Source organism: Microtus oregoni, unplaced genomic scaffold (genome assembly GCF_018167655.1).
Source record: "Microtus oregoni isolate MIOR12 unplaced genomic scaffold, Mior012 000006F_ref0000085, whole genome shotgun sequence".
Taxonomy (NCBI): Eukaryota; Metazoa; Chordata; class Mammalia; order Rodentia; family Cricetidae; genus Microtus; species Microtus oregoni.
Window position 1 is genome coordinate 7,478,136 of NW_024543065.1, and position 12,285 is coordinate 7,490,420.

The following is a 12,285-nucleotide window of genomic DNA, read 5'->3' on the forward strand; positions in this document are numbered from 1 at the left end:
GTTTTGGCTATTTTAAGTTTTTAGAATTTTTTTCAGTGTTACGTATTTGATATGTAAGTGGGCATGCATATGCTATGGTGCACATTCCACGGTGCATGTCAAGATCAGAGACAACTATGTGCAGCTGAATTTCTCTACCTCCTATTACTTGGTTCTGGGGATTGGACTAAGGTCATCAGGCTTTTGCAGCAAGTGTAGTATTGGCTATGCCATATCGACATTCCAGTGTTTCAAAAACTGCTCAGTGTGGTGTAATGTTATTTTATTTGTGTATTTGTATTTGAATTAAGTATCACAGTGGGTAATGGAGTTATCATTAGTTGTCTATACTGTACTTTTATTTTGAAAACAAAAAACTGTAAATTATTTTAGATCATTCTTAGTAATGGCACCATCAAAACATTATGAACATAGACTTAATTTGCTGTTTGTCTTTGCTTTGTGTATATGGAAATTTACCCCTTGTTGTTACTGATTTCCTCAACTGTGTATAACTCTGAGTAGTGTTGATTGTCTGTCTTGACTGAGATCATCTGCCCCCTGAAGAATAACTGTTTGTGTGCTTTGAATGTGGTGCATGTCTTACATGTTGTGCATTTCATGGTGCTGAAGAGCTCCATGAAATATGAGGAAAAGTTGTTCCTTCTTTTTAAACATTCTTTAAGCTGTCTGCTTTCTGCTTTTTATGTACATTATGCGGCTAAATAAAACCTTTTCAGGTTTGTTATTATTCTATATTACCTATTCCAAGTTAAATCTCTGGGAAAAGAAAATGAATATAAATTTAGAAATTGTCTTTAGTCCTTTGCAGTATGTCAACTGAAGGCATGCTTAATGAGAGCTGCATGTCAGCCCTTATTGTTGAAAATGTTGGAAAGAATTGAGGGGTTTCAACACTGGCAGCCCAGAAGAGAAATTTTCTGTGAATTGGTGTTTTGCAAAATATAGGTATAATTTTACCAGCTGTCAGCTAGCATAGCAGTAGGATAGCAGACTGTCAATGAGGGCTGAACTTTCTCCAGGGAAACATTTTGTCTTTAGTATCTTCAAGATGCGTAAATGTGGGTCTTTCCCCCCTTTTCCCTGTTAACTCTTTGCAGAGTTTGAAAATGCATAATTTAATATTTACAGATTATTTTTCCTTTAAATCGTATTTCTATAGTTCTTTGCAAATTCACCCCAATTCCGGAAGATGAATCCTTTAGTATGAGTATGTTCTACTCTCGAATTAGCTTTGGTACTGTCACTAAAATTTAAATACTAACATGTTGACATTTTCAATCACTGGAGGGTTGTTTTGCCTCTGTCTATGTAACTTTTGTCATTAACTGTCAATGGGTTATATTTGGCAGGACTCGGAAGGTGTGGACATCAAGCTGGGTGTGTGTGCTAATGGCCTTCTCATTTACAAAGACAAACTGAGAATCAATCGTTTTGCTTGGCCGAAGATCCTGAAAATCTCCTATAAGCGCAGTAATTTCTACATTAAAGTTAGACCAGCAGAGGTAGGCAGTGTCTTGTATTCTTGACATAGCTAACGCATTATCAGTGTTGCCTTTACTAGTAGGAGAGATTAATGAATTCTTGCCACTAAAGTGTTGCAAAAGGAAACTCTTTTTTGTTCTTGCATGGTTCTTGATGATAACTTACATACACACGTTCTTGTTGCTGACATACACATCCAATAGATTTTTCATAAAAAGGATGTTTTTGTGACCCACCTCCCACCCCCCACATATTGGGAGCTCATTTTCTCAGGTAAGTGGTGGAGTGTGTTTTAGTGGCACCGAATAGCCAGTTCACTTGGGCAGTAAACTCTTGCTTTTCATAGGAACAGTATCACAGTCTGACTACAGAGATAAACTAATATTTTCTTCCTAAAAGAAGAATTATTTCTGACAGTAATGACTGAATCTGCTTACAGTAGCATGTAGCATTAGGTGTGGGCTGATTTTTGTTTTATGGATTTATTTCAGCCAGAACAGTTTGAGAGCACCATTGGATTCAAATTGCCAAACCATCGGGCTGCTAAAAGGCTATGGAAAGTATGTGTGGAGCATCACACTTTCTACAGGTAACTTTAAACCGTCTTGTGAAATTACCATTGGCACCCTGGCCAGGTTAGGTGGAAGGATCGTAGGTAGATGTGTCTGTGCTCTCCTGGTGGCCCTGTTTCCTGCTGGTTGTTTCTGTGTCCAGGGCCATGCTTTGCTGCTTAGATCTGCCTTCTGGTTACTACCTTCTCTCTCCAACACCCCATGCTAACCCTACCTGCTGCCACCCTTTCTGTCTTCAGTTATAATTCAGATTTTTTTCTTAACAGATGTTCTGAACTTAACCTCTTTCTTAGTAAGTTTTCTGTATTGCTACAATAGGGTTTTCCACCCAAGCTACAGTAAGCCAGATCAAGCTGAATTGAAAAAGTAAAAGAACAGGCTTACACCTGTTCCCGAGGCAGGAGAAGCCATGCTTCAGAACTAAAGCAGAGAGGTTATATAGCCTATAGGTAAAGAGGCAGGAGAAGCCATTCTTCAGAACTAAAGCAGAGAGGTTATATAGCCTATAGGTAAAGAGCAATGATGCATTCTCCATAAGCTGGGTTTGTGTTCAGATATGGTCAAAGGTGACCACTGTAGGTGGGGACTTGGGTGGTTGGCAGCTTCAGGACAGGAGCTGGGCTTTTTGGCACCGTTTCTTTGTTGGAGATTTTCTGAGAGGGTGGGGTTCAGAGAGGGAGGGAGGTGGGGAGGGCTTTCCAGATCCAGCAGGATTGAGCTGAAGGTTCCAGCTGAACCATTTCTCAATCAGCTTGATCCCTATCATTGCTCTTGTTGGTTATTTTGTCCAGAATATCTATACTTCCTCAAGTCCCTCTCTGTCCTCCTAGCAAACCAACTTTCCCAGTGTGCTGCTGCTGGGTCAGTCTGGACGACATGACCACTTCTGTCCCTGTGTTGTCAGTGCTAACTTGTTAAGCAGCACTCAATTAATTCACAACCTTGTGAAATAATGCTGTTTCAGGGAAGTCATTTCCAGCATTAGTTGGATCAATGCTTCTCGCCAGCCAGTCCTTTCACCTCTCTTGTCATCCCAATTTTTCATGATCTTCTAGAACCTTTCATACCAGCTTCTCCTCGCAGTGCATTCACTGTAGAAAGTGTGGGTCACGAGTGCTCCATCTTTGTTTATCTCTTAATTTGTTATCACTTCAGCTCACCACCTTCATTTTTTAACCTTCTTCTTTTCAAGGAATGGATAAAAATTTTTGCTTTTCTTTGATTGTTTATTTCCTCACTCCCCAAAGGATTCAGCTTGGTAAATTTCCTTTCTAATAGATGCCTCTGACTTCCTTGGTCAGTTACACAGCCACACCTTCCTTAAAAAAAAAAAAAAAGCACAAACAAACAAAACTCCCAAAGAATCCCTGTGCTTCTTCTAATCTAAGCATTTGGGAAGTAGAGGCAGGGTGGATTACTGTGAGTTCAAAACTAGCCTTGTTTACACAGTGAATTCAGAGTTTGCCGGGCGGTGGTGGCGCACGCTTTTAATCCCAGCACTCGGGAGGCAGAGGCAGGTGGATCTCTGTGAGTTCGAGACCAGCCTGGTCTACAAGAGCTAGTTCCAGAACAGGCTCCAAAACCACAGAGAAACCCTGTCTCGAAAAACCAAAGAAAAACAACAACAACAAAAAAACAAAGCTAGCCAGAGCTAAGCAGTGAGATAGTCAGACTCTGTTTCAAATAAACAAACAAAAAACAACAGAGCAACAATAAAAACACCCCCCCCCCCTCAGTTTCCTTCAATCCCAAACTGCAGCTTGTGTTCTGTCTCCTTTTTATCCTTTTTAAAACTTTTCTTTGAGGGTAAATGTTTCACAAGTAGTTTGGTTACTTTCCTCCCTTCTGTTTTTGTCATTGTGGTCTACAAAGCCATACAGATTGAAGAGTTTTCTCTAGACTTAGGATCGAATGCTGTTCTGCCACACACTGGCAGATGATAAGTTATTCAGCCTCTGCTTTACTTCCATTACCCCTGTGCTAATAAAGGGTTCTTTTATTTCCTTATGGGTTCATTTTCAAAATTAAATGAGATTTTACATAAAAAACAAACATAAGCTGTTTCTGGTGTATAATAATGCTTATTAGCATCATTGCCATTAACAATGTTTTTTGAAATAAAAAGCCAGTTGTAGCTAAGAGAAATGACTGGTTCTATAGTGAAATAGAAAATATTTATTTTGATACTACTCTAATACACAACTTTAGAAGACACATAATTCAGCATATATTTGAATCTGTCTAACTTAGTTATATTAATAATGGAAATCCTTGAAAAGTTTATAATGTTTCTTGGTAACCTAAACAGATTTTACTGAAGAAGCTTGGGCCTAACGTATGTATAACTAGATGTCTGTCATATAGGTCTAAACTGGACAGATAGCAGGCTTCCTGTCAAGTAAAGATAGCAACAGTAAGGATCCTGTTGGAAATGACAGGTGCTAGGAATTCCTTGAATGTTTATTGTTGTTAGACACCGTCGATTGCTTCATATTCCAGGAATTGGATACTCAGAGGCAGGTGCCTTTCTTTAAAGGAGAACAGCAGCCAGATACCTGAGCAGAGGTGGGACCTGATGGCCTCACTGTCTTCTCTGCCAACTTTCTCTCTTATGTGCCTTCCAGAGATTTCTGTGACATGCTAGTCCTACAGAGCTCACTTAAAAGTAGACTGTTTGTGAAGACTTTGGCGATGGTGGTTGACAAACCAATGGTCAGTCTTATGTGGCACTTCCAGTTCTATATAAAGCAGCATATTTAGCCTGGAAATCCTAATGTGTTTGTAGAATAGTAAGTCAGATCGGTGGATTTCGTGATGCTTTTTTATTGTGAAATGTGAAAATTATTTTTTATAAAATTGCCAGACTTGCAGACTGAACTATTAAAAGTCAACTGATCTTTTAATTGATAACCAATCAGATATACTGATGTTACCAGAGCACAAATGTGATAATGAAGCTGCTGGTTGCATTATAAAGCTCGCCACTGTTGTAAGTGCTGTGCAAAGATTATTGTAATCTTTACAACTCAAGACACAATGGAAAAGCAGGGACAGACAAGGCATGGTGGTCGCATCGAGAGTAACAGGTGGAGATGGAATTTAAACCTAGGTGATATGGAGCCTGGTATTCATCAGGGTGCCTCCTGTGCTGTGCTGTCTGCCTGCAGTGAGCACTTCCTGTTCTCCTCAGAGCTCAGAGCTTGGTTCTCATAGGTTGGTAGGTTCTTAGAGCTGGGGATTCACTTGCCACATAAACTTGTCAGCTCCATTATAGAGAACTTTGTGGATACGTGGATACTATTTTAGTTATTTACATGTAGGCTTTTTAATAACGGTTCCTGTATTTCTCAATGATATTTGATTTATAATAGTAGGATTTTATAAAATTTAAAACAGTAATTTGCTACCTAAGCAAACAAATTTATAAAAGTTGAAATCATTTTTTGCACATCATTAATTAGATCATTTTGCTCAAGGCTTTTGATGTCCATGAAAGTTCCTTTCGTAGTTTTCATATCATTAGCGCTAATATGATAGATGTCTTGTAATTCACTGCTTTGATAGGTTTTTATGAAGACACAGGCCTTATTGCAGTCTGCTGTGTAAAATAAAATAATACCAAAAGAAATAATTAAGCGATTGAACAAAAATACGTTGTGCCTTGGCGTGCATTTTTTAGAAGATTATTTTATATTACCTCTGATTTCAGTCACCAAAAATTTATCTTAGAGAAAACTTCCAGTGTTTAATCCTTTCTTGTTTTGATATTAATTTCTATTTAATTACAAATTAATTACTTCAAAATTTGTCATTAGAAAATTACCTGTAAGCTAATGCTTTGGTTTACTAGTGCCAAACAGATACAGTATTTCATCCCATTTGAAATAAAGAACACCATTTTGATTATTTTTTCCTTTCTTTTAATTGTACTATATACTTACCCTTTAAATATTTTCCTTGTATGTCTTGAGTTTATATTTTTGTATGTATATATATATATATATATTTAATGCAAAAATGCTTTAATGGACAGTTATTCTGAAAATAAATTAGAAGAAATTTGATTGTGTAGCATTCCTCTCATTAGACATGGATATTAAATGTCTTCTTAGACTCTGTTAATGAGAAAAATTACCTTTTGAATTGAGTGTGGGGGATACAACAAAAGCAGTCCATTCTAAAGCTCCTGGTAAAGCCACACTATTGAATACTTTGCTAAGACTTGAGTCATGGACCAGAGGTCACAGGGTTTGCAGCAAGTTTCCTTTGCTAAATTTCCAGCACACAGAACATAGAAGTTATTCACTTCTGAAGGCTGCGTCCCTGTGACACCAGGAAGGAGAATACTAAAAAAGCACTTACCCGTGGTCCCAACTGTGGAAGAGGCGGGAGGGTACAGGGCAGGACAGACCTGAGTTTGTTGGTTTGAGACCAGCCCAGGCTACGTAGTGAAACCCTCAAACAAAATCAAACAACCCATTAAGATGGGCATTTGGCCATGCCTAGTCTTTAGAGACTGTAAAAGGTGACAGTAGGAAACAGGCAAGCACCCACAGTGCATAGGTCCTCGCACAGGTCCATAGGAGTTACAGAAAATAAAGTAGTAATTGGAAAACTGGGAAAACACCTGAAAGATTTTCAGTTTTCTTCAAAATTGTTGCCTGAAGAATGAGAAGTTTTTCAATCGTGGTAAATTTATTTCATAGAAGAAGCAGAAAATGTACTAACATTTTAGTGGTGTAGCTCTTTAAAATCCGTGATCTTTAAATGTTTCCCATAGCGCCATAAAACAGACATTCCGTCTGTAATTTCAGAATTATTTTTGGAGATTTCTTTTTATGTTATCATTGCTTGCTTCTCCATCATGCCCATCATGATTGATGCTCTTTAAACATCACGTCCTCTTTCCCTTCACTGGTCTCTGAGAGTGGACTTCATTCTTAGACATGAAAGGTCATTGTGATGTACCAGAGAGTATTTTTTCCAACAGTGGCTGCACCAATAAGCTTGTCAGCAACGTTACTCCCATTTCTGTAGGTGACTGCTTCTTGAGGTGCTGTTGTGCAGTATTGCTAGCTAGAGAAACTGCCCTCTTCAGCCCATCAGAAGACAGTCCAAGGTGAACGGGTGGTCTCAGAGCTACTGCCATACACCGTTGTGTGTATCTCTTGAAATTATGATTAAGGTTTGAATTCATGCATTATGAACCCAAGGTTTACACAGTAGAATTACGTTGGCAAAAAAGAATATTAGTCATCTTTTTGGATCACTGTAAATTTTGTTCTTCAGGGAAGAATTACTTAATGGAACAGATTCTTGAGTTAGATGGGTTCTTTTCCTCTACCAGAAAGAGGCATTTACATTACCTCTGATTATTAACATTATTAACAATTGCTAATGATAATGAACTTTTTACTTGACACTTAAAGCTAGCAGCACAAATTCAGACATGTGTGTTTACATAAATGATTTACACTAACTTAAATAAATACTCTTGATACACACTCAGAATAGCTGCTCTTTTGGTTGAGCTGGGGGAAAATATCTGTGAACTCATCACTACTATAAAACTACATATGACCTGGTGTGGTGGTATACTTTAATCCCTGCTCTTGGGAGCAAGGGACAGGTGAATGAATTGGAAGCCAGCCTGGTTTGCACAGGGAGTTTGAGGCTAGCTAGGGTCTCAAAAACAAAACAATAGAAAAAACAAACAAACAATATAACCACATAGGAAGGATGTTTTATTATAGCTTATGTAGCACTGTTTTTGACTAATATTTAAAGTGAGATCTTAAATACACCCCCCCCATGTACCTGAAGTCTTTATCATTTTCTCCCTCCCTCCCTCCCTCCCTCCCTCCCTCCCTCCCTCCCTCCCTCCTTTTCTTCCTTGTAGGCTTTTGTCTCCAGAGCAGCCACCTAAGGCCAAGTTCTTGACCTTGGGGTCCAAATTCCGCTACAGTGGACGCACCCAGGCACAGACCCGCCAAGCAAGCACCCTCATAGATAGACCAGCACCACACTTCGAGCGTGCCTCTAGTAAACGTGTCTCGAGGAGCCTCGATGGAGGTAAACACATTTATAATATTGTATTCTACTCATCTTTTCTAGTCCATTGGGGTCAGAAATTGATCTAGTTAATAAGATGCAAGACATCCTCTAGAGGGATAGACAGTTACCCCCAAATGAGTAAAATGTTGTTGCTCTCAGAGGAAAATAATTCTGTATTCAGGTTTGATGCTCCATGAGGAGCAGTGTCTTCAGCTTTTGCTCTGAGTTGTGAGGCAGGACAGCTCTCATGTTATGAGTATTAGCATTAATGAAAACGTTCAGCTGGGGCACCTTCTTTGCAGCTCCACCTCTTTGGTAAACCCACCATCTTGATTGAGTAGTCACTGCTGAGGGCTATCCAGATTTGTTTCTGAAAACAATTTTCATGGGGAAAAGGAACAAGCATGGCACCGTATTTCCCCTTTATGTTTTGGCCACTGAAATTCACCAGATGGGCAGGTCATCAAAAGGATGATTGTGTTCCTGAGAAAAACAAGAGGCTTTTCATGCCGGTGTATGAGCGGATGACCAGTGAATTCTTTGGTTACAGCTTAAGTTCTTTTTCCCCAATAAAGCAAAACTACTCTGTGACCCAGTATAGAGTTTGTTTTCTTCACCATTTTTATCAGCATTCCTTTAGTATTGCTGACAAGTGTTGTGTTCCCTTGTTTTGTTGTTTGCTTTTAAAAGTTAGGCTTGAACAACTTAAGATAGGCAAATAATCTTCCCTTTAAAGTTTAGAAAAATTGTTAGGTGATTGCAAAGGCACCATTTAATGTGACATTGGAAGACTTAAAAATAAAAATCACCTAGAACATCTGTTGTAGAGCAGTGAGACTCCTCTGAGATTGGGAAATGGAACCCAGAGGTCACCATTTGCTGGGAAGTGGGGGTAGCAGTGATTGCTCTGAAAGTGGAAGTTAGGAGCAAACAGGGTTCTGTGTTACCTAAGATTGTCGTCAGGGAAGGAAGACCTCAGAGACCTAGGAGGGTTAAATGGAGGATGCCATGAGAAGAGAGGAGAACATAGACCTTCCCAGGCAGTTCTGAGGGGAGGGAACAGTCAAGCTTAGGAGAGCCAGGTTGTTGTCGGACCCTGCAGGATCCATTCTTAGTGTCTGTGGTGGCATACGAGAGCATAATGTTAGCTTTGAAGAATCATTTGGTCTAAGAGAATGGATAGAGAAGACAGGACAGGACAGACTGCATGCTCAGAGTGGTTTACATGGCAGTGGCTGCTGTGATCTTCACCTTGTGGGAGTAGAACCAGTTGGTTACTGCACATTAGACTGTGTGTTTAAAAGTGTGAGGTCAACATTTTGTCAACTTGGTTTTGTAATTTTTGACTTTATATTGACTCATTTCAGCATCAGTATGTCTGAAACTACCTTTAGGTCAGATTTTTCTCATTTTGTGGTAATTTGAATATAATAGGTGCCTAAAATTATAAAATAAGTCAGAGGGGTATTTATAGAAAAATTAGTAAATACAGAAAAATTAGTAAAATTTTACCAACCTCCCTCAAAAACAAAACAAAAAACAGCTGTGGGAAGTAAGCAATAAGATGTGAGCTTATTTTAATGTTATAATGATTTTGTTTAGATAGGAAAAGTTTTAAAGGCTGAAGTGGTGTAGAAACAGAAGCTTAAAAAAACTCACTGTGTTTAAAAATATATTCAAGGGTCCTGTTGAACTTGCTGCTCTTAAGGGGTCATGTTCTTGAATTTGAGGTTCCTGACTGCAGCAGATAGGTGCAAGTAGGAGAGTAGCATTTGGTCCAACAGACAGGCTAGGGGAGAAGCGCGTCGAGGGCAGGCGAGGGTGTGGGTTACTAGATAACTTTGTAGGACAAAGAGGACGTCCTGAGATAACTGAGAACTTACACACCTCCCTCCAAGGGCTTCTGGGTCTGTGGCTTTCTGTTTACTAGAATTTTTTCTTGGTGTACGGAACAACAGCAAGCTACAGGTGTCTGTAAAGGACTTTTATTAGGAGGAAAACACCTGGGGTGGTGGTGGGGTTCCTTTGTTCAGGGGGTGCCTCTGTTAGAGATACTTATCACTAGATGTGCTTGCTGACTCTGGAGTTGATCCAGCACTATGGTTTCTACTTCTCTGTGCTAGAAAGAGCAAGGCAATGCACAAGGTCAACTTTTGGGCAGCAGCTGGGTTTTTGGACACCGTAGTCAGGTTGAGATATTCGGAAGTTTCAGAAAAATGAAAAATATTACATAGGTAAATTCTTAAATCTAAAGTCTTTTAGTATGAATAAAAAGTTAATTTGCAGGGGATTTCTTAAAACCCCATGAAACAAATCATCTTAATGATTAGTTGTTTTAAAAGGAAGATTTAGGACTGATAAATCACCCCAGATTATTGTTACATTGTAATTCTGCTGGACTGTTGCAATTGGTTCAAGAGCTCCTCCTACTGGTCAATTCCATGATGAGCTACATGCTCAAAAAACTAATTTGCTGGATGAATAGATGAATATAAATAGTTTGTAAAAACTCAGAATCTTAGTAGAGTTTTGTTTTAAAACAATGTTTTTTAAACAGTTTGCTTTTATTTTCAAAGTTCAAACTGTTCTAGCTACTTACATATGACTGTTTAAGGAGTTATATGTTCATTAAAGCTTGACAGTTCACTAGTTAAGGTATTCACAGGTATTTCAACTTATCTTCTGATTAGCTCTGATTGGTGTTGTGGACCAAAGTCTTATGAAGGATTTTCCGGGCCCGCCTAGAGAGGGTTCAGCACATGGCCCTGGAGCTGTCAGCTATACCAGCATACAAGATGGAGATAGCAGGAAGGATGTCAGAAGCCCAGCAAAAGCTGCACCCCTGCTTGCTGAGGGAAAGGTATGGCACGTTAGCACTAATACTGTTGAGAAGGTGTGCTTAGACAGAGGCTCTCTGCTGAGGCTGTATGTCAGAATGAGAAATTTATTATCACTCTGTAACCTATGCTGGTTTAAATTCCCAAGTTTTAAATATGGGTAGGCTGCTGCTGATTTTTGGATTGCGATTTCTAACCATGTTTTATTTTTCAGAGTAAAGTACTTATTTCAGTGTCAATTATACTAATATAAGAAAACAGTGTCCTAGCATTTCCTGTTTTCTTAGTTTATTATCAGTTGAATCACCAGTAAAAGCTGTTAATTTGAAATTTGCATATTTTGTTACTAGTCAGTTTTAAATGAAGTCCCTGCCTTGAGTTTTATATTTTCTTAATATTTTAAATGAATCATAATTTTTATAAAAAAATTCGTTAAGAATTCATAGCTGTGGATAGTGAGTACAGGGTTGGTATGCTGTAATTGCCTGTATTTTGTGCATACACTCTAGTGACTGAAAAAGCATCCAATGTTAAGATGTTCTCAAATCTGTCACTGTTTTGTTACTTTGTTACTAAAGTCACTTCAATTGATTGTTAGTCACTTGACAGAAGAGCTTTTGAGCATCTCATTTCCAGACCTGCACAAAGCAATTTTTATATGCAGCATTGCAAATAAGTGCACGTATGTGCTTGTGCACATGTGTGTGCGCATACACACATATCTGGTTGACTTACAGGGTTAGTTTAGTTCTGGCTTCAAAAAATGTAAAGCTACACAGAATAGTAGCTAAAGCATCTGCCAGAATAGTAGTTCTTACACTGACATCCTCTATAGCCAGCATAGAGGTCTCAGACACACGGCCCCAGGACAGGGCATCAAACAGTGGGTGATAGGAAATCATTTGTATCCTGTCGTTAAATTGGTTGGTGATTGTCATGTTGAAAAATTATTTGTCTAAAAAATATTTAGTTAAAGATAACACAATTTATGTTGTACATGATGTCTTCAAATGCTAAATTGTCAGAATCTTAAATTATGCTTACAGAGTACCCAAGAAAATGACTACTGAAAAGAAGGCGTAGTATTTAAAAATAGCTTTGTTGTGCTTTTCCTACTTAATTTGGCATATGTAATTGTGAAATTTCTTTTTGGACAACAAAAGTTCTTGTATTAAGTTGTAAAGGAAATCTTGGTTTTTAGCAAATGGCTAGTTATATGAGCTTTTGCTAGTACTTTCAATACTCAATATATGTGTTGGTAACTAAGTTTAACCATCACTTAGAAATTCAGTCATTAGTATGTGTAAAAGGACTCCAGTTTCCCTCCTTAAAGATGG

The 12,285-nt window shown here is 38.6% G+C and overlaps 1 protein-coding gene across 21 annotated transcripts in view; it reads left to right on the forward strand.

Annotated features, from left to right (window-relative positions):
• Positions 1 to 12,285, forward strand: part of Epb41l2 (erythrocyte membrane protein band 4.1 like 2) — a 173,190-nt gene that overhangs the window by 127,034 nt on the left and 33,871 nt on the right. For all 21 annotated transcript variants that reach the window (XR_005974541.1, XM_041654326.1, XM_041654330.1 and 18 more), the window contains 4 exons: positions 1,353 to 1,505; positions 1,977 to 2,074; positions 7,957 to 8,129; positions 10,802 to 10,971. Coding sequence is in view for 20 of the 21 variants with exons in the window: in XM_041654326.1 (XP_041510260.1) it covers positions 1,353 to 1,505; positions 1,977 to 2,074; positions 7,957 to 8,129; positions 10,802 to 10,971 (594 nt within the window). In the remaining variant the exon portion in view is untranslated. The remainder of the gene's footprint in view (positions 1 to 1,352; positions 1,506 to 1,976; positions 2,075 to 7,956; positions 8,130 to 10,801; positions 10,972 to 12,285) is intronic.